Here is a 23305-nt window from a genome sequence, read left to right on the forward strand (position 1 = left end):
TTACATAGAACCCAGAAAATAGCTGGGTGGAAACTCCTTAATTGAAATATTTGAACTCACATTTCAATAGCTCTTCAGTCACTATACTGTGTGCTTGTTATCAGATGGATCACTTTTATGTGTGTAGTTCATTGTACCACCTCAGCTCTGGGCCCCTCCTCCTGCATATCCTCCGTGCCTATCACTAAACCAAAGCACTTAGCTGCAGGTTGGTTCCTCGCCTAACCGGTCCATCCTGGTGTAAACTCCTCAGTTAAGCGTGCTAAGGAATGGAAATCAATCCGTGCTAGAATAGTGCACAATGTTTTTAAATTTCCGAAAGCATTATAAAAATCTTGCTCTTCTTTTAAACAAAGGTTTTGTATGTAGTCACACTCGTGGTTGTGTCAACTTTCACATCATTCCTCTTCATTGCATGCTTACCTACAGTCACAGTATGTTTAGAGCACGCCTCCAAACCTCACCCAACACCTCTCATACAGCGCTGACCACAATCAACGCCCTTAGGAACTTGCACTGTAAAACAGCATTCAGGAGGACAATGCAAACTGGAGCACCTCACAACCCCCTTCAAGGTTTATGAAGTACGGTGTAAATGCTATAATGCAATACAATGTTTAATTCACTTTTTCAGATGTCTGTAATGTTTCACCGTTCATCTATCAGTGTGAAAAGAGAAAAAAATTGTTGTACAACAGGCACATTTGCACCATCACTCCAGCCCTCCCTCACTCCCTCCCTCCCACCTTCCCCGAGGGGAAAAATATTTATAGCTAAAAGTTGACACTTGTAGTTTAAAAAACAAAACATAAACAAAGAAACTGCTGAAAAAATGCTTTTATATGATATTCAAGGCCCTGTGTATCCTAATGTAGTTTTGCAGCCCGTGCATTCAGTCCAATAAGGTACTACTTAATTCTTTAACTACATCAGTACATGCTGCATCACCTTTCAAGAATCCATTATTAATACTGCCTTATTCATTTAGCTTACATACACTTAAAACACTGAACAATTTACAATAAAAAAATTCTTAGGTGACAAAAGATTATAGTTTGTGTACAGTGTAACAAATACATACAAATTTTTACATGGTACCAAATACATTTAAAAATGTTTTTTTCAAAAAGTGTCACGGCGGAAGTCAAAACTGGTCATTATTCAAGATTTCTAGAAGAACATGGTAATCATTCCAGTGCAATAAAACAAAATGGTTACTTACCAGTGGGAGTAGTTTTGCAGCTTAAAGTATTTTCTAGATTCACATGTTATGCACTATTCCTCCCTCTAGTAGTTGTTCCTTTTAGTCCAGGTGGGCAAATTCTAGGTCCTCGTGAACCATGGTGCTAGGCTCAGGGTAGTTAGTTCTGCTTCTGTGTTTTGTACCCCCCAGTGGGTGTATCACTACTAGCTTTATCCTCCTTTATATAGCCTACTTCCTTATGTCCTGTGCTATTTTGGACAGCACATGCAATTTTGTTCCACCCTCTTAATTGTGGCTGAATAGTGATAGTATTGTCTTTCTGGATTTGAACTGTCTTCCACCCTCCACCTGTGAATGGAAGGCCTTGAGGCCTTAGACGACGGTACTGAAGTTCCAACACATTTGTGTGTTCAACTGCTCCTTCTGGGCTCCATAGACCACTGATGTTCAGCTTTCCCATGTGCACTCCCCGCTCCATGTGGGATGCATCATTTGTAAAGGCTGCTGAGGAAGTTGGAAGTTTGATGATCTGCCCATTGCAATGTTGTTTGTATTCAACCACTTCATCTCCTTGTGTATTCTGTCTGTGTCAACCACTAGAGCCGCCTATCTCCTAGTTGTCTATGACCATTGTTGTTGTAGCCACTCCTGGAGTGGCCTCATGTGAATCCTCAGATGGGTAGTATGGTGGTGCACAATGCCACCATGTCCATTATTTTCCCCACCGTCCTCAGTGTCAAATATTGACCTTCTGGTATAGGTGAGCAGTTAGTGCCTGGATCTTTGTTACGGGGAAGGCCTTGGCTCTCACAATGTTTAGTGTTGCGCCTATGAACGTCTTTCACTTGCATTTGGGGATGATTTTTCTAAGTTCGGGGAGAAGTCCAGCTTGTAAAGCGTTTATATCACAGTTATGTTGTCCTAGGACTGATTGAGTAATTTCACCTTTACCAGCCAGTTGTCTAAATAGAGGTAAACATATATTCCTCTTCTCTGCAGATGTGCTGCCACTATTGTGAGGCACTTTGTGAAAGCCCTAGGTGCAAACTTCAACCCAAAGTGTAGTGCTCTGAAGTGATAATGTACATTGTCCACAACAAACCTCATGAATATTTTAGGTCTGGTGTTAATTGGTATGTACAGGTTGGAATCTTTGAAGTCTACAGTCGCCGTGTAGTCTCATTTTTGCAACAGTGAAATCACCTCCTGCAGCATCATTGTTTTATTTTTTTTTGTCTCTTTACAAATCTGTTTCAATTCCCTTTGGTCTAATATGGGCCAGAGTGTCTTGTCTGATTTGGTACAAGGAAATAAACCAAATAAACTCCTTGGTTCCTTTGCCCCGGAAGGACTTGCTCTATTGCCTTCTTGATTAAGAGGTTGTTGATTTCTTGCCATAGGTGCACCTTTTCTTTTTTGCAGCCCACCTTTGGTTGTGGTCTTATTGTTGGTGATCGGATAATACTTCTGTACAATAATCGTCTCTGATTAGGTTTAATTTTCATCTGTCAGAGGGTGATTTCCTTATAATACTCAATGATCCCTCTGATCCTTTGTATCCCCCCCGAAGTTTTATATTGTGAGAACTTGACCCGAAATCAGGAATCAGAGCGCTTTACATTAGCACCAGTTGCGTTACATGAGGACACATTCATTTTAGTTAGGCTCGGGGAGATTAATTGATTATCCCAGAATCACAGGATGTTGAGCGTCGTTGCCAAGACTCGAACCCGGTTCCCCAGATTTGAGGTCGACCACCCTAGCCCTTAGGCTACATCCTTCCTCTACTGATGTTTTGGGTAGGAGGGGATCTGCTGAAAAGACATTTGCTGGAGTGTCCTGATCCTCTCAGGGGTATTCCTCTGGGTCCCCCTTGTAATCTGTGGAGTGAAGGAGATCCATACTGCCATTGTGGTGATGTACCTGGCAAAGTGAAATGAAGTAATTGTGCAACGTTGAAGGTTATAACCCTTCCCTTATGGGTATTCTCTTCCTCTGGGTCATTCCTCCACAAACAAAGCCCTTTGTATGAGATAGTGCCTGTCTCGTTGTCCTTTTTTGTGCTCCTTAACACCTCCTCAACTGTGCTGCTCAAGTGACTCTCCCCTGTAAAGGGTATGTGGATTGCAGTGGCCGATACCACTTGCCTAAATCCTGACACCCTTACCATGTGTGACTCTTCTGTGTTGTGGCTGCACACAATTACCTGCTTGTGTTGTCTACAATGTCAAGTGCTGACTTGATAAGTATTGGAAATATTATTACCCTACTGACCTACTGTTTTTGCCCTCTTCAAATATTACTCGGGCATTTCTTGCAGGAGAATCCCGATCACATCCCATTGTTGGTGGACATATTGATTTAGTTGTGTATTAGGGTTTGCAATATGCTAATGTGCTGCCACTGACCTCTCCATCTTCCTTCCCACCTTGTCCACTCACTTGGTCTCCTAGTCAGGCGGAGACCTAGTTGCTGTGTGTATATTTACCCTCTTAAGTGCTGTTGCACCAATCAAGGATTGGGATGCCACATTGCTCTTGACACAAGGTAGTTCTTGGGTACAGTGCCTGTCTTGCCTTTCTATTCTTGGTGTGATTTCTTTCACTGAAGCTGGTTCCTTGCATGCTTCTTTCAACTTCAAGAGCTTTTTGGTCACCAGCCTTCGGTCTGCTCTTCTGCGTTGAGACTGCATTTAAGATAGGATTTTTCTTTTACTCCCTCCCGTGGGTCTCTTATGACTTCTGCCTACCTTCAGTCGGCAAAGGTTTTTGTGTTGAGACAGTTTTTGTTTGCTTTGTGACTGAAGATTTCAGCTCCTCTCCTGCACACCCTTTGTGTAATACCTGGCGTTTTTGGGATTCGGCATCCCTCATTGTTCTTTTCAGTATTCTTTCCTTATCTGTCTTAATGATTTTTTTGATGTCAGGACCTTCTGCCTGAGCCACTTCGGTTTCCTCGTGTGTTTCGTTGTCGCTGGACAACCCCAAATCTTTAAACGAATAGTGCTCGTACTGGGACAGTGCCATGGTGTAGTGTCCCCACCTCTGGTTCTCCCTTGCTTTGGGACTTTTCTGATGAAACTCTGCATGCAGCACACCATTATAGTTTGTGATCTTTCAGGAGACAAAGGTTGCAAACATAGTTGTTATTTTGAACATATTTGTGGTGGCAGTTGGGGCAAAACCTAAATTGTGTATGCTCCATATCCCTTAGTCGTTTTCCGACCCACGTGGTTGATGCGAGTTCTTGAAAAACCTTTGTTGTTTTCTGGATTTCTTCTATGTTTTTCCTTTCCTTTGACATCTGTCGGTAATCTTCCTACAACCTACTTTGCTCTTTGGTGTCCTCTGTTAGTTCTTAATCTTTTCGGCAAACATTTCTCTTCTCCAGTGCCCTTGGCTGTGCTTGCAGACCCTACAGTGGAAAAGAAGAATCTGATTATGGGACTAAATCGAGTGGTTTCTGGGGTGTACATCTTAGGTCATCCAAGGCAGGGGAAGGGACCAAATGAACAAGCAAAAAAGAAGATTAGAAGGTACAATTCCGGACCCAACTTCTTGATGGTGGATAGCGCATATGACGGGAATCCAGAAAATATTCACACAGCAAAACCATACCTACCTTGAATCACTGTTAATACAAATGAAGTGCATATTCAGGAATGCATGCAAGTTCAACAATGTCACCAAAAAACCTTTCTTTGAATGCAAGTACCCCCATGGTTGGGGATTTGAATTGCAAGTAACAAACATCAAGTCACTGTCTAGATTACATTTACGGTTTCCGTAGGGTTGCTGCTGCCTAGCTTATACATGGTTTCACTTCCTTTTCCTCCACTTCATCATCGCTGTCATCAACTTGATGAATGACCAAATCTGATGACCCATCTTCCACAATTTCTGATTTCAATCTTTGCTCACTGCCAACCTCCCACCCGGAGTCCTTCTCATCGTCTGGCGAAGGTGAAAACACGAGAGAAGATTCGTCATCCTCATCATCATCATCTAAGTCGATAGGAATGCTCTCCACACCAGCCTCTGACAGACATTCATTACAGAGCCGGTAGCGCCTTGTTCCCTCTTGCACAACCTGTCCTGTCAAGTCTGTGACATGGCGTTTACACTTCCTGCAGATAGGCTTCCCAGCCTGGTGGATCTGCATAAATAATAAAATATATTTTTAGAAAAATACGCTTGACAAGAAATTCTGTTAAATACAGTCTAAAAAATACACACTCAAAATACGATTACGTATGGCCATCAGTTTCACCCCTATGAAAAAAGAAAGTACTTTAAAACATATCTACTGTTCAAGAAAAGTAAGTGGTTAACGAGTATTGCATCCTAATAATGAAGAACAAATGGTAAATCAGACACAAGACAATGCTAAAATGACTCACCGTAATCACTTAGAATAAAAGCCTTCTCCTGGCAAGTGCTAAATGTGTGAGGTTAATCAATGTAACCTTGTATACTCAACTTCTGTCATTTTGGGTTTGCTTTAAAACCATATGACAGCCTTTCAAGCGACCAATTGTTTACCCAGTTTGGTCAGATATGGAAAGCTACAAGAACAAACCATATACTGGTGGAACATGACCAAAACCCATACCCTCCTGCTGATAGATTAGAAGTTAATAAAGTTGGTTTGAGATTTGTTGAGACCCTGAGAGTAGTCATTGCAGTCTACCACTATTATTCCACCACATGGAAATGTAAAATCTAGGAAATGGTTGCGGAACATCAGCCAAGCACTGCAGGGATCGTTTACTGCTTGTGCTAGAGCCTTCAATACATGCTCTATGGCCATGTCAACATATTTGCAGTGTAAGGGTGAATCTTAAACACTTGATGGTGTTTGAAATACAAGCATATATTTCCATCTCACAGCTGTCTCTATGAACTGTTACATGCTTAGCAGGTGAAATTGTAAATCATTTACTGAAGTAATTTATACGTCCCCAAACATACGGACATAAGCTGCTATATTATATTATATTTCTATATTACAAGCAATGCAATTAAATTTACTAGTTGTCGTAATGAAAAGTTTCAATTCTATTAGGGACAGGGCGACGAGGATTATGCTCATCTTTCCCCACTTTATTGCATAGAGCAGCCTTAATGAACCAAACTACCTATCCCAAAAAGGCTAAGGGAAAGAAGATAACATCACAACCAATCAGTAAACTGTCCGTGTCCATCGCCATGGTTTTTTGCCCCCTCTTTCTTTGTGCAACAGAGGTCTCTTGACGTGAGTTCCATCCATAGTTGGTTCAGTCTTGCTTGGAAGTTTCATTCCATGAAAATTCAGGGACGGAGTCATTGATGCAAGGAAATATTCTGTTCTACAGTGTCATCACTGAAACAATCCTCAACAAATCAAAAATCAATAAACATACTTCCACCCAACGAAATCCAGAACTGAACGTTTTTGTAAAACCTCACCAGGGAGGGTACAAACAGCCTTGATATGGTTGGGAATAATCCTCAACTCTGTGTCCTTAATATAATTGAAACATACCATTACGACAGCTGAGAAATTTTATATTCTGTGTCAGGACCAAAGGTGAGGATTATGCTTTTTCAAATCTTATTTAATATCAAAGTAGCCATATTTACTACCGGCTTGAAATAGAACGTCTTAAACGTAGAATTTGTGGCTGCGTTCAAGATGTCCTCAAGGCAAGCTCCTAAAGACAAATCTTTAGATGCCATAGCAACTCTAGCCAAATGTGCACCAAAGACAGATGTGTCAATTCCTGCTCTTGCACAACACCTTTCACCCAGCGGGTTATGGTGGAGGAAGAAACCACCTTGAACGGTTTAAGTAAGGCAATCTGAAGTTGACGTACCCCAGCTGGACGAACTTATTCCGTAAATGCCTCATAGTGTTTAAGGCACCAGACTACACATAACTTTGGAACAACCGCAAAAGCTGGATAAGACACATTCATGGAATTACATTTTGTTCTTCTCAAAATATGAAAAGTAACCCCATCCAAGGTAAATACCCTGCATGCAATATCCAGAGGTTGCACATCTGATACCCGTTTGCAAAGAAACCAAAACAGAACAACATACCCAACGTACTTATTAACTGTTTCCTAGAAAGGTACTTATTGTGTGGGCAAGAGACGAAAAACTTGAGGACCCTGTTAACATCACATAGGGATGAATACCTGGGCGCAGGAGGAATCAACAACCTTGCACTCCTCATTTACTTCCTAACCAAGGGATGTTTACTGACCTCGAAACCCTCTATGGGAAGGTAACCTGCCGAAATGGCTGAGCAGAAGGTATTTACAGACCTGTATGCCATGCCGTCTTTCACCAAGGAGGATAATAAGTTTAAGATGTGAAACACTCCTGATTTAATGGGATCTGCATCTCTATACACACACCAACGCAACCATCTGCCTCATGCAGACTTGTACCTTATACTTGTCCCATCTGCCCAAACCCTGGACAAGAAAGTTTGAGCTGTTTCCGAAAGTACACAGACTACCACCTAGACCTGAAATCCTTCACGCCATGAGGGGCCACCTCCCCCCCGGACCATGTAAAGTGAATTTCCCAGGAGATCCCAAAGAATATCCTGTCTCTGGGGTAGACAGATTGGAAAATCCCAAAACATCGAAAACAGCGTTATCACCACCAGATTCACCTTCTGTCGTCGGACCTGGGTCGCCATCCACATTAGCATCGCAAACGTGGAAAAAGTGTACCCCGCTTCCACACTACAGCCCTGCAGGAATGCATCCGTCCCCGCCACCTGTGAGTCCGGTCTCCAGCTGAAGAATCGGCCTATTTGACAATCGAGGAAGGAGTCAAACAGATCCACAATCAAGGCCCCCAGAGCCTCTGAATCATTCGGAACACCTCCGGATGTATTTGCCATGCACAGAGATCCTGAAAATGCCAGGAGTGCTAATCTGACTCTTCACTGGATCCCCCCAGAAGTTACTTTGCTATTACTGAAATATTGCGTTCCACACAATAGTGCCAGAACCCTTTTGCCAGTTCTGCCAGCAAATTGGATTGTGGACCTTGCAGGCGGCTGATGTATCTCACCACCAATATGTAGTCCATTTTCACCAGAACCGAACAACTCGCCTTGTCAACGGACCGTGAGAGAGCCTGCTAGGAGCTCTAGACAATTTATATGCATAGACTACTCTCCTGAGGGCCATTTTCCTCCTGTGGATACACCTCCACAGATGCCCCCCCAAACAGGCGTGCTGGCATCTGACTCAATAATGATATCCGAACTGGAACCAAAGATGGCCCTCCCGTTCCAGGCCTCCATGTGAGTCAACCACAAACCCATTTTTTCCTTTGGCATGCTCTATTAGAGTAATCACCGCCGAATAAGTCAAACCTTCGCATAGATGGCGTGACTTCAGCAGCTATTGGGCCCTCTAATGAAGAGGGCCCAGAAATATGGCCTGGATGGATGTTGCCAACAGGCCCACCAGCCTGGCCAATTGTCTGAAAGATGTGCGAGTCCAGGCCATGGTCTTCTGGAGTTCGTGACGAATCTTAGCCATCTTTTTGGAGGGCAGATTCAGGGTGGTCTCTCTTGAATTAATAATGAAACCTAAGAAGGATGTTTGCTGAGATGGGACCGGCAGGGATGTCCGCTCGTTGACCATACATCCCAGACCCTACAACAGATCCACCGTCATCTGGAGAGGGCTTGATAACGTTCAAGGGTATTTGTCCATCAGTAAGACGTCGTTCCGATAGGTGATCAAACGTATTCCTCTGCTGCAGAGGTACTCCACCACTGGCTTGAGAACCTTGATGAACACCATGGGGCGAACAACAGACCGCAGGGAAGTGTCAGAAACTCAAAGACCTGATGACCCCAAAAGACTTACAGAAATCTGCGATGAGGCCGAAAGACTGGGACCGTATAATAGGCATCCTTGAGATCTTTCCACACTAACCAGTGTCCTGACCTCAGAAGGTCACGGAGGAGAATGATGACTTCCATCTTGAAGTGGTGATATACCAACCACTCGTTGAACTGCCTTAGATTTATCACTGCTTGTTGACCCCCTCTCCCTATTCTCCACCAATAAGATATTGCTCACAAACCCGCTCAAGTGGATGACTGAAGGAACTATTGCCCCTTTCCTCAAATGCTCTGAGACCTCCTGATCTATCAGGGAAGACTGTACCTGGGAAAACCTCAGAGATTATGCCCTGAAGCATTGGACGGGAGTTCCAAGGAACTATAAACGAAAACCATGGACTGTCTTGAAAACCCAAGCATCGGAAGTTAGCAGTCGCCAATTCTCATGGAATAAAGCCAGAAGCCCTCACACCTTCAGTCAGGAAGAAAGGATAGTCCTTACCTTAAAAAGATCCTTGGGCATGACTGCGGCCACCTTCTGCCCCCAAGAAAGCATGTCGGGAGGGGTCGAAACCTCTAAATCTCACTGGGTCTTGCCTTTGCCCCTGATGGGAGCCTTGGCCTCCATGGTAGGCATGGGTGATGAAATGGCTGGACGAGTACTCCCTCCCATGTCCGGCCCCAACAAAAACCATAGACAAAAATATTTTCTTGATCCCTTAGCAAGTGAATTGAAAGTGGCAACAAACTTACCACGTTCTTTGGAAAAGGGGTCCACAAACAACCCCCCTTGCACAGTGTAATCCACCTTGAAAGCTGCCAAGTCCCCCAACTTTTGGTCCACTCAGTTGATAACGCACAATTGGCTTTGCCCGATAGAAAAACTGTTCTCTGGGTGCATTTGGATAGAATCTCAGGAAAGATTAAGGCCCAGCTGTTTGGCTTCTTTAGCCATATCTAGAATCTATGTAAGAGACACTGTCACATCTAAGAGTTTATACTGGCATGACCGCATGAGCGGTCAATGCCCTTCTTGGTGTCTCTAATGTACTTCACCAATAACGTGGTCATCGATTCATCAATCTCCGGAGTGAGGAGATGGACGGGGACACTCTGCCCTCAGGCAGGCTCTGGCCTCCTTTTCACGGGGCTTCCTAAGATGCCCTGCCACGTAGGTTTCAGCCTTCTCGTTAGGGGACCACAGAGGACTTTGGGTGAAGGGAATTGTCCGGGTCCAACATGCCTGCCATCAAATTATCTAGTGAAAGGGCAGGAAGCGAGCGAGGCAGGGAAACCTCCTCTGATGATGGGCACCACATTCTAGAAGGGCATGGGTTGCCATCCGAATCCCCCCGAGAATCGTCATCCCTAACATGATTAGGAGAGGGAGGGTGCAGCACAAAGGGGTCAGGAGCTGGAAACGGTGGCTGGGTCTGGTGGAAAGCTCTTTTGAGATGTTTGAAAGCGTCCTTATCGAAGCCCTGATTGGAGGGGGCTAGGGCAAGTGACACAGGGCCACTGGGCGCTCTTTTGCCATGAGAGGAGTTTGGTGGTGAACTTGGGCCAATCTCTCAATCTTTTTCTCCAACGGCGCTAGTGCCAGAGACACCGCATGTTGGATTGAGGCATCCACCGCCCCACAGAACACGTCATCAAGAGGTAGAAAGGAGGCTGATTCCTCCTCCATATACCAATATGGAGTAGTTGACTCAATGTATATGGGACCACACAGTGGTGGCCACCGCAAAACGCAAGTTGGGGGAGGGAAGGATGAGGGAAAAAATAACAATGGAAAAAAAAACACTTACCTGTTCCTGCCGCCAATGCCGACGGCCGCCTCAGTGCTTCTCTCCAACAGTCACTGGAAAGCACTGGATCCCCACTTAATCCAGACACTGCTCTAATGCAATGACGGTACAAAAGGGGGTGGTGATGGACGGAGCATCAGAACCAATCAAACACTCACACCCAGTCAACAGATCTGGGTTTGATCCATCACCGTTCTTTAGCCCACTCTGCCACCCCAGTTCAGACATGGCCATATGCAAATCAGTCTGACCCTGTGCCTCATGGGAACAGTCCAGCCCGAACTGCCAAGCCATGACTTCCCTGGACCGGAAAAAAGCTTCCTAGGACCGGTTTCTGGCATTCAGCCGTCTTCAGCCAGGCTTGCTTGAATCCAGTGGCAAAGTGAACAAGGGACTCACGTCTGAGCATACCCTGCCAACTTATGGCGAACAAAGCGGTACAAAAGGGGGTGGTGATGGACGGAGCATCAGAACCAATCAAACACTCACACCCAGTCAACAGATCTGGGTTTGATCCATCACCGTTCTTTAGCCCACTCTGCCACCCCAGTTCAGACATGGCCATATGCAAATCAGTCTGACCCTGTGCCTCATGGGAACAGTCCAGCCCGAACTGCCTAGCCATGCCTTCCCTGGACCGGAAAAAAGCTTCCTAGGACCGGTTTCTGGCATTTCAGCCGTCTTCAGCCAGGCTTGCTTGAATCCAGTGGCAAAGTGAGCAAGGGACTCACGTCTGAGCATACCCTGCCAACTTATGGTGAACAAAGCGGTACCAAAGGGGGTGGTGATGGACGGAGCATCAGAACCAATCAAACACTCACACCCAGTCAACAGATCTGGGTTTGTACCGCTAATGCAATGACAGCAGCACCAGGATTGGTCTGAGCAGCCTGGTCTGCTGCTAAGGCAGTGGCTGGGAACCTGCAGCTTTTCTCCAACCCAGCTGTGAACACAGCAGGATTGGAAAAATAGAAGTGTTCGTGTCTAGCCGTCTTAAGGCGGCCAGCCAAACATACCTGCGTGCCCACCACTCCTCCCTTTCATGGCCCGGCCCCGCTTTTCTGTGACTGACTCTGACCAGTGGGGCTATGCTCCTCCACCATTTCAGAGGATCCACCCCTGGGACCACACTCTGAGATATAGAGGGATAAGAGCCTGGGCATGACTTATGTGATGATATAGAAGCAGGCCGCATAGCTCCACCCTTCACTCACTTTTATTGCCTAACGAATGATGTGATAGAAATCCTTGAATGTGTACAGGTAGCGGGGTCCACATCATGTTTACATTGCACTAAGCTTTAGCAGTGTATGATGGGCACGGTAGTCTCCTTGATAAACATCATGAATGCGGGACAAACGCGATTGGTTGAGAGTGAAGGGTGGAGCTATGGTTTTGAAATTTAAAGAGGGGGAAGATAATTGACTACGCGCTGTTTTTGCAGAGAAGAATTTATGTGAAACAGATTTGGCCGTTAAGAATTGTTCAGGTATGAGGGGGGGCCAAGGTGTTTTGTGACGCAAGGGAGAGGGTATTCTACTCTGTGAGGGAGGCAAGAGGACAAATGAGGTGTCCAGACACTGGGGTGGTTACCTGTTAATAGTAATAGTTAAATGAGGTTGGGTGATTTAACATCGTAGAGGTTAGTTTAGGCATCCATTGACGAGAGAGGGAAAACGCTGTACTGGGTAGACAATCAAGTTAATGCGCTACACGTCAAAACATTGTTTTGTATTGGGGCCACAAAAAATCACAAATCTAATATTAATGTTCTTTTACTCGTAGTGAACCCCTGACGAAGGGCCCATTAAGGCCCGAAATGCATTGGGTATTAGATGCTGAGAGTTCGGGATGTACGTTGTGTTTTTCTGCGTGCTCGGAAATAAGGCCCGGATAGGCATGTCCGCAGCATGAGAAGCTGTTCTAAAATGTCACTGCATCCTACGTGTGATGATACGAATAAAAGCAACGCATGAAATTTCCTTGGAGTATCTTTTGAATCATTTTTGTCATAAACATGGATTATCAGCCAATACATTGTGAACCGCAAATATAGCTATGCTCGGGACTGGAGTGAAATCTCGCTCCCTCTTTCGTAGTGCCACCCAGTTCCTACATATATTCTCTGACATGCAAGGTTTCAGTGTGGCATAAGCTCCAAAAGGGTGGATGGATGGATGGATGTTGTTCAGAAGGATGAGCAAGGGCTAAAAGTACTGGGATCACTATAAAGGTAACTTTTCTTTTCTCTGTCATCAGCTTTTCCCCCCTTCCTAAGTACTTGGGTATCAGGTTCAACAGCTAAAACACTGAGCTTTGGAGGTAAACAGCATGTCCACAACCCGGCCTCAAGAAATAGTATGTGCAGAACTCCTGCCCGAAAACGACATCTTTTCTAGACAAAACACATGTTGAGTAATGGTGACAGAAAGCATGTTGTGCGGCCACATGCCTGGATTGCTCTTGTCTGCAGTGAGAATGTGTCTTTGAAAAGCCACCGACACTGCCTTTGCTCTGTTAGAAAGAGCATGAAGTCTCACAGGAGAGTTAAGGTCCCCACGTCAGACTATTCTGATGTGCAAGAAACTACCCACATAGAAAAAGCACCTTTTATGTCTGGGGAAAGCCAACCATAATGACCAAAAAATGTTCTGAAACTCAGAAAGGAGCTGTTCCTCATAGGTAGAATATCAGAGCTATGGAAATATCAACATTGTGAAACGTGATATTGTCAGGAAATCACAAATAATTATTTCCTGATTTAAATGAAACCCAGAATATTAGAAGGGACTATTGCAAACTCCACCCTGTGGGGGATTATACAAGTCTACTTGAGACATAACTCTTCTTGAAGAGGCAATTCTGCCTTCAAGCTCATGTCACACACAGCATTTGACTCAAACAGTTGTACATCAAGTGAAAAGACAATGTCGAATACCCTATGAGAATCAGGCTCCATAACAAGAGGATGGTATTGTAAGAGTCTATCAAAGCTATCTCATGCAAGCTCATTTTTTGGGGGAAGAAGGTAAATCGGAGTCTTCTTGTTTACTTCAGTGGCTGATGGGCTACAATTGCAGAAATCAAATAAGATTCCCAGTGTCGGCAAGAAAAGTGTTAAAATACAAATTCTCATTCATGAAAGCTTGAGATGATTTAAGATTATATAGCACAATCACTTTTTAAGTGCTTCGTTCTATTCATAGATGTCTCCACTATTTATAATGGCCCTTTCACCTATTTTTTTGAAGACTTTTATGTGAATCTGATCCCTTGTGAAGCGCTCTACTACCCTGGTGGATCTGGCTCAAACTGTGTAAAATGACAACCAAATAAATAAATGGTGATGTTCCCTTTACAGATTTTACATGTGTCTCAACTAAAAAATTTCAAGAACCAGGCTTTGCAGTGGAAGGGAGGTTTGAAAAAAAATTACGAAGGGATATGGAGCTTGCAAAAGCACAAGATTGTCCTGCTAGAAAGAAAGGAATTCTCAGAACCAGAATTGGCAGCGTCAAAATTGGACTATGAGTAGCATCTTGGAGTTTGTGGATCACTACAATTTTTAAAGAATTTGATAAATAAGGAGAAACGGGTAAAGGCACAAAACCCATCTTGTCTGGTCCACTAGAAGAGTTGTTCACACAGTTGTACTCCCAGGACCAAGCCAGGAGGCAAACTCTAGACACAGCTATTTCAAGCTGCTAAAATGTCTACTTCATAAATAATTATTTCTGGATAATTGTCAGTAGACCTTTGCGAAAAAGAGCATTGTAGAACTTGCAAAAACTATCTCCCTTTGCATTCTTCTTCTGTTCGTTAAATGCAACACGGAAAAAAGGCTAATACACTTGAAGGCTGGTCCCAGAGCTGGGTTGCAGGACGGCAAAGTGAACAAGATAGGTTATCTCCCTGCTGTTTAAATAAAATAGGGAAGTTGTGTTGTCTGGACTTCAAAAATGTTCCCTGTGAAAAGAGGAAAGAACGATTTTAGGTATACTTGGCAGACCTGCAACAATTCATACCAAGGGCTCGAGAGATTCTGGAAAAAAAAGGGGCCTGTATTGATTGGCACAAATCTGTGGCTCTACCGTTGGGTCGCTGGATTCCCCAGCCAGAGTAGCAATATCCCCTTATGTGGACTCCAGCTGGCTTTAAATTGTGTTTGTACATTATCCTGGACTCTGAGTAGTTTCCACCAACGAAATCACGGACGGATCCTAGATGTTAACAAACAAGACACAGGACATTGGAGAAAACTCCCATTGTCATTGATGGGTAAAGTGGCCCTGTACAAAATGATACTGGTGCCAAATGTTCCTGCACACGCCCCAGAACTCACTGTATGGGGCCCATGTTAGCTTTTTCTGGGTTGCTGATGCGGTGACGCAAACATTACTGTGGGCCAGAGGTACCCCTTGCATTGCCCTGCCAACCTGGTTGGGAAATCCCTACAATGGAGGGTTGGCCCTACCCGACCTCAGACTATCTCTGGGCAACTCAACCTCTCGTGGTAAATGACTGGGCTGTCTCATCACTGCAGTAGCCTTCACTGATGGTGGCCAGTTGAGCGATGGATTCAGAAAGGGTATTTCCAGGGCTGTATAACAGGGTTTGTGCCCCCGATGCCCCTCACTGACCGAGAAGGTTGTCCCCCTTTGGAAAAAAGCTATGAAAAAATTGCCTGTGATTGGGGGGGGGGGGGCACTAGAGACCCTCTTGTGGGAATCTGATACACTGGCAGAACTGAGAGCACCAGAAAGCAATCAAAACTAGGCCCTAATCGGAACAACAAAACTGGGAGATATATGGGATGCACACGGACTCAGCTCATCCGATGAATTACAGACGGAATATAAGATGGCTAACAGCCAACACTGAGCTGGCAAATTGTCCATAACAATAAAGAGCTCATCTTTGGTAGTGTGCTTGTCATCTCAGAAATAGAAGGTTCAGAATACGTCCTGTCCAAATCATCAAGGACGGCTTGAACAAAAAAAGATTCCTTAGTATTAGAGACTTCAGTGGGGTAGAAGAGGTGAGCCTTGAAAAGAGAAAGATGTGGCGGGCTTAGAAGGTGGAAGAAGGCATAACTACCCTATTGCCTTTGTCATTATGGCATGAACTTTGTTACTGGAATGAAAGTGTCCATCCTCATTGTATAGACATTGTGAGTTGGTGTCCAATTTTTGCTTTATTTGGAGGTAAAGGACAAGAAGCTCTTCTAACTTGCCTACGGGTCAGATTCAGGTACAAACATGCTTTTAATTGGATTTTATACTGGCTCAGATACTAGCAAATGAAACTGGTCTTTAAAAGCAACGTTGTCAAACGGGTGTGACATTAGCGAGACCAGTACTGCCTGTGATATATTGCATCCCTTTTTTCAGATTGTTTTGTCATTTGGGAAATGGACTCTTAATACAGGTCTAGGTAGCAACTTGGGTACTAGTTTTATTTTCAGAAACTTTCTCATATCCAACTTGTGGCACAACGTATGGATCTGGGGGTAGTATGCTTAACACAACCACACTGGTCCATGGTAACCGGAGTACAGATAGGTTGTTAGAGAGACCATGAAGGGAGACTGGCTCAGCCAAAGATCTATTGACATAGGATGGAGATTCGAATATAGGAGTATGACATACACCAAGGACTATCATACACCAAGGACTATTCCTGTCTGATGAATTCTAAAGCAGAAGAACCCTTTGTGGTAATTTCCGTATTGGATGTGCTCTGTAAAGTTGGTCTAGTGCTACAGCAGCCCAGGCCATATGACCGAGTGCTTTTACTCCTAGAGTTACTCGCAGATGTGTGTGCGAGAGGATCCCACTCACAAAAATTGGCAGTAGAGGGCCCTACAATAGGCCCTCTCTCCATTACTGATGGGCTTTTCCAATCCAGTGGCACTGTCCTAAACCGAATCCCTCTTCCCCAAGTGCCACAACTTCCATTTTGAGGGTCTCCTTGAGTAACCGGCAGGAGATGGTTTTTAGGCACTTGGGATAAGTTTCAGAACAAAATGGGCAAGAAGTCACAGGATGGCAGTTCCCCAGGCACTAGATCCATTGTCAATGGCATATGCGGCAGAGGGAGGCAATTGTTTTCTTTTAGCCTATTAAAAGCAAATATTAGGATGTGAGGAGGCTGAGAGGGAGGGAATGAGCAAGGGAATGTTCCAATGCCTGCTACATATACTATGTAAAGTGCTTATTGTGATTGTTTTTCTCAACCTTGTTATATTTAAATTTGGAATAGCAATTGTTTTTCTCAACCTTGTTATTTTTAAATTTAAAACTCAAAACTTTCTTGGAAAATAAAGGGAAAAAAAAACTTTTGAGAAGTGGAACAGAGAAAGAAAACAGCACTGCCAAAACAGGGGCAAACATCAAGAGATGCAACACCTTGCGTGGTGCGGATGCAGGACAACTGAGTATTAGGTTTTTAACAATTCACTTACATTCACCTCTCACTTCATGTATTTTTCTGAAACAAGAACATACATACTGTTCGGAAATGGCTGCGTAAATGTTCTAGTCTGGTGAATCGTTTGCCGCATGCTTCACATGGATAAGGCCTCTCCCCTGTGTGGCAACGAAGGTGGCGCTTCAGATCTGCTTTCCGCTTCACCATATGAGTGCAGAAGGGGCACTTGAACCTCATCCTTGGCATATCATCTGTTGCAGAAATAGTATTAGTTGAAAACGTATTCAGAATAAAAATATGACAAACTAGTTCAGTGTTATTGTACTGGTTGTTCTTAGTCCACATATGTTTGGATTAACCATTTACTGTGCTGCAGTTACCTTTCTCTGGATTATATTCAAGGAGCATGGACGTTCTTACCCAATGTTCAATTTCAAACCACAAAACACTATATTTTAGTTGCAACTTACTCTCTGCCTTCTCCTGCCACAGAGCACTTCCTTCAAGCAATCTTTTCTTGTTCTCTAGCACTGAACAGAGCCAAACCTCTTGCTCCCCATGATCTCTATTATCCCTTCTGCTATCTGGCCCTTCAAGCAATCTTTACTCTTAAGCCACTGTGTACCACAGGGGAAGCAGCACTTCTTTCCCTCTGTAACCTCTCCAACCCACAGCCTCTACTTCTGTTGCTTCTTTCTCCTCAGTCTCAAGTTTCTCAGAGCCATGGCATAACACATAAATAATATGAACAAATACTGCTTGTATTACCAGAAAAGCACAAACCTTTAAGTTCTTGAGTAGGCAAAACATCAACTCAGTAACCAGTTTACATTCAAAAGCTCAGATATTTCACTCTGGATTGGATGCTAAGCAAGTTATATGAGCAAGTTACTTACCTTCGGTAAAGCTACTTCTGGTAGAGACTCTATCTAGCCACAGATTGCTCACCTTTTCAATATTCCCCAGGCGCCATACCGGATCTGGAAACTTTTCAGTAGTACCTCAGCGTGCCATCAGGTGGTGCTATGTGGCTCTGCATTGCAGCATTCCTGCTCCGGAAATTATGTGGGGGCCAATATAGATGCCACCTCTGCACGCTGACGTCAGTTACTTTCAAGCTGTGCGGCTCCTAACAGCAGAACCCAAAGAGCGAGTTGGTCATGATCAGTGTGCAGATTCCCAAACTTGGGATCTTATTAATGGTTAGAGTCCAACCACAGAATGGGGAGGGTCGGTGAGCAATCTGCGGCTAGATAGAGTCTCTTTCAGAAAGAGCGTTACCGAAGGAAAGTGGTACTTCTGATAAAGACTATTAGCTGCTGATTCTTTAACATTTGAATAAATACCAAAGCAATACCTATTCAGAAGCGGGCCTGTGAATGGATACAAAGCAGAAAATCCCGCACGACCAAACAGGCAAAGTGACTATCTTTGTGAACCTAGGTGTGCAGACAATAGTGCTTCGTGAATGTTTGGAGGGACACCCACGTAGCTATCTGTCATACGTCTAGGACAGGAACTATGTGCACTTGCACAGTGGTACCAGCTTTGGCACTGGTAGAATGAACACTAAGTCCTTCTGGCTGCTTTTAGCCAGTGCACAGCAGATCTCAATACAGAGCATGATCCAACAGGAGATAGTTCTGTCCTGCACAGGTTTGCCTTTTTTTGCTCCAGCAAACACCACAAAGAGCTGATTTTCCACTGAGATTCTTTGATGCGATCTATGTAGAAGCTCAGCGCTCGCTTGAGGTCCTATGCTCCCCGTCAACGCTCTCTTAGAGGGGTGAGGCGGAGCATAGAAAGCTGGCAGAGTGATGGTTTGACCAGCATGGAATGGCATCAGAACTTTTGGCAGAAAGGATGCCCGATGCTACAAAACCAGTTGGTCTAGAGAAAAAGGTTTCATATGGAAGATTAACACAAAGTGCCAACAGCTCACTCACATGCCATGTCGATGTGATGACGATGGGCAACACCAACTTGTAGTAAGGAGACGCCAAGGGCAGCTGTGAAGCAACTCAAACAGAGTGCACAATAAGTAAGTGAGGAAAAGTTTAAGGTCTCATTGGGGCATCACAAAAGGAGAAGGGAAAACATATGTTGTAGCTCTTTAAAAAAAATAAATTACATCACAAATGGTGGCTTAAACAAGGAGAGCTGCCTGGCAACCGTAAGTGCTGAAATATAATCTGAGCCCAAAGCAAAGCCTTGCCAGGCAAGAGAAGAAACAAATAGCAAAACATCAGATAACTTGGCAATCGGGCATGTGTTGCACCAAGTCACAAATTTGTCCCAACGACAGCAGTATACGGTTTTTTAGTCGAGGGATGCCCGACTCCCAAGATGAAATCAACCACCTCAGGAGGAAGGTTAAAGGTGTTCAGGCGTCGCCACTCAATCTCCAAGCATGAAGGTAGAAACTGTGATGGCTCGGGAGTAGGACGGTGTCCTTTTGCCGAGACAGCAGGTCCTCCCAGAGGGGCAGCTTGATCAGAGGACAGATGCTCAAGCCCAGAGGCGTAGCTAGAGATTGTGGTGCCCGGGGCTATCCCTCAGATTGCCGCCCCTGCAGGTGGGGGGGGGGGGGGGTTGCTGGGGAAAAAGGACGGCAAGCACTTGGAACGAGAGACGCGTAGTATCGCCGCTAATAGTTACCTCGATCATGCAAGTTACATGCACATACATGACACGGTCCAAGGCTACACAGTTGAATACACCAGTGACTGGCAGTACAAAAGAGAACACACAGACTGCATGATCTATCTGGGGATACAGAAAAACCGCATGTGACATCCATCAGAGAGCTGCGTGAACAATTACCTGGTAATCCCCGCAGCACAATGCATACATGCACATACATGACACTGTTCAGGGATCCATCATCTACAGCTGACATTAAATGACCATTCATCATGGTCCCCCCATTAAAGCAGAGCACTTTGTGATTTGCATGGTACATGTTCTTTGCAGCAGGCACATTAACCCTCTGTGCTACCTTTCCAGGAGTTATCCCTTCCACTAGACAAAACTCGGATCTCTCTCTAGGAAGAACATTAATCACCGAAGTTATCATGACATTTTTATTGTTTCAGAAAATTGCTGGAGGCCAGGAAGGAGGCAGCAAGTTGTTTTTAAACCATAATATACTTGCAAACACTACGCACCCACCCGAAATAGGTACCCAGTGTGGTCACACCGTTCGCACCGCCCTAACCTGCTCAAGGTTCATGTGACCTCAGTGACAGAGTCACAGTGACTGGATCACTGTTGCTCTAGGGTGTGCTGCTTCGTAGGCCTGCCCGCAAGACTGGAGATGAACTTCAGCATGGATTGTGGTAGACAGGCCTTCAAGGTTAACTCACAATTGACACCACTAGGGTACACCTGCTTGTGCTAAGACATCAAGCCTTCTAAGGTCTAGTGGGGCCTTGTACGGTCTAGCATGGGAATATGCTCCCTCAGTAGAGTGGTCTGGTAAACTGGTCATGAAGGCTGAACCCAGTTCCCCAGTTCCAAATTCGACAGTTCTGGCCATAGTGCCACATCCTCTCCCCCACTGAACACTATACTGCCCCACTGAGAGGAACTCTCACTGCCTTCAGCTACAACCCAATTGTGGTCGCTATAAACACTTGGATGTGGCTCAATTCAAACAATGCACTTGATAAGAGCAATATGCTGCCTAAAAAAAAAAAAAGTAAAAGCAAACACTCATAGGGAATCCAAGATTAAGTAAAGCATGTGAAATGTAAGCAGAGACAACATGGTTACCTTAACGATCTCTCACTCACTATTCAGAAATCAGCGAGTGGTTTTACCTGAAAAGTTAAGGACATGACTACAGGGCCGTGAAGGGAACCGTTTCAATGTCCATTGCTTATATCCTTACCAAACGTAAGCAGTATGGTTTAAAAAGACCACATCCATAAACAGAGCCATGGTACACATTTTGTTTTCCAATCCACCCATCAACCAGGTATTGCAGTACATCCAGGAATGGTGCACTTCCCCACCCGGGGACAACAATGCTGTTCAGAGAAAGACGAGAAAACAAAAGTAGCGCTTCACTGCAAAGTCTGTAAAGTGAGGCTGAAGTGTTTGGATGTGAATAAAACCAATCTGGCCACTTTCCAACCACTCTGTCTTGCTTTATTTAGTTATGTATTTATTATTAATATTTAAAACCTTCTATTACTCTCCATCCCGCTGCACTTTGGAATAGAAAAATGTCAGAAAAAGGGCATTTCCCGCAAGAGTGTTTTTTTTTTTTTGATCCATTTCGCAATGAAGGAACTAAATGAAAGAAGGAAAGAGGTTGTGAACCGTTTCTTCAAGTTACGGTTTTCATTGAGGAGCAAGACACAAAGAGAGGGAATAATAGAAAGAGAGGGGGGGACAGCTGCCAGCACAAAAAAAGAAGAGGACATTGCCCGAGTCCTATTCCTTCTCTGCCCGTCCCCGAACGTCCAGGAAAGCAAGCCGAGCCTTATCTGAATGCCTTTGTCCGCCCCCAAAATAGTGCCGCCTGGGGCGGACCGCCCCCACCGCCCCCCCTAGCTACGCCACTGCTCAAGCCCAGGAGTTCTGGATACCATACTCTCCGTGCTCAATACGAAGCCGCTGGGATGACTTGGGACTGGTCGTTCGTAATATTCTCGAGAACTCAGGCAGGAATGATATCGGCAGAAAGTCACACAGGAGTCTGTAGTTCCATTCAAGGCAGAACGCGTCTTTGAGCGAGAGAATCCTTGGAAGTTCCAATGCACAGAAAGGCTGACATTGCATGATCTCGGTGGTGGCAAACAGATCAAGCCAAGAGTCTCCCCCTTCGGGAAATAGACCTTGCACCCCCTCTGGGTGTCACTGGCACTTGTGATCCCCTAGGTGCCCGATGGCTGAGCTTGACTGCCCTGTCATCAATGATCCCGCTAGGTGGTTCACCACAAGGAAGATGCCTAGGTGGTCCAGCTATTTCCAAAGGCTCAGGCCTCAAGGAAAATGGTCGGTGACCCTACCCTGCCATACTTGTTGTACCACATGGCGGTGGTGTTGTCATTGAGCACCTGTACCAGCCTCCCATTGAGGAATTGAAGGAAGGCTTTCAATGCCAAGTAGATGGCCCTCAGCTCTGGGATGTAGATATGGAGTCGGAGTCCGCTGGACACTAGAGGCCTCAGATCTCCACCTTCCTAAAATGGCTGGCCCAACCCAGAAGCGATGCATCGGTTACCACTGTCAGCTTGAAGATGGGCCCACTGAGACTTCAGATTCTACTACAGGGCCCAAATATACCAACTGGCATGCTCGACCAGCGGGATGCAGGAGGCCATCAGTCCCAGCAGTCTCATAGTAGACTACACTGAAATCCAGGACCGAGGCTGAAAGACTGGGATCTTAGTCTGAATGTCCTGTACTCGCTTTCCTAAGGGAAAAGAAGGAAACCAAAGCTTGTCCAGAATGGCTGCAATGAAAGGGAGCATCTGAGAAAGAGTCAGTGTGACTTCGGCACATTGATAGTGAACACCATAGATTATAGGAGGTATGCTGGAGTCAGGAGGTGGCTGATGACTGCATGTGGCAAGCCCTCCTGCAAAAGCCAGTCATAGAAGACTGGCACCTCTGAAGGTGCACTGCTGCCACCACCATCACTTTTGTGAACATCTATGGGGTACTGGTGAGATCAAAAGGGTGCACAGCAAACTTAAAATTCTCCTGTCCTGCCACAAACCATATATAACTCCGGTGGCACAGGATGGGGATGTAGAAATGGGTGTCCTACAGTGCTTAATTTGAGACAGTGTTTTCCGATGCTCTGCACTGGCACACATTGTCAACACCGGCACTTGTGACAGCTGCCAGCTGTTTGTGTAATTTAGAGATGAGTAGGACAACAGTTGTTTAATAATTGAAAAGAAACAATGCATGTCACCCCTATCATTCTCTGAGCTTTGGGGGCCTCTAGCAGTCTGAATTGCCTCCGTTGTAGCAATGTGATGGTTAA

General features: G+C 44.9%; 1 protein-coding gene across 1 annotated transcript in view; it reads right to left on the bottom strand.

Annotated features, from left to right (window-relative positions):
- Positions 1-829: 829 nt before the first annotated feature.
- The window catches only part of ZBTB8A (zinc finger and BTB domain containing 8A), a 140063-nt gene continuing 117587 nt past the window's right edge, over positions 830-23305 (bottom strand). The window contains exons 3-4 of the mRNA XM_085648393.1: positions 17383-17552; positions 830-5359 (exon numbers count right to left, since the gene is read on the bottom strand). Coding sequence (XP_085504519.1) covers positions 5006-5359; positions 17383-17552 — 524 coding nt within the window. The 3' untranslated portion in view covers positions 830-5005. The remainder of the gene's footprint in view (positions 5360-17382; positions 17553-23305) is intronic.

Source organism: Triturus cristatus, chromosome 3_2 (genome assembly GCF_964204655.1).
Source record: "Triturus cristatus chromosome 3_2, aTriCri1.1, whole genome shotgun sequence".
Lineage (NCBI taxonomy): Eukaryota > Metazoa > Chordata > Amphibia > Caudata > Salamandridae > Triturus > Triturus cristatus.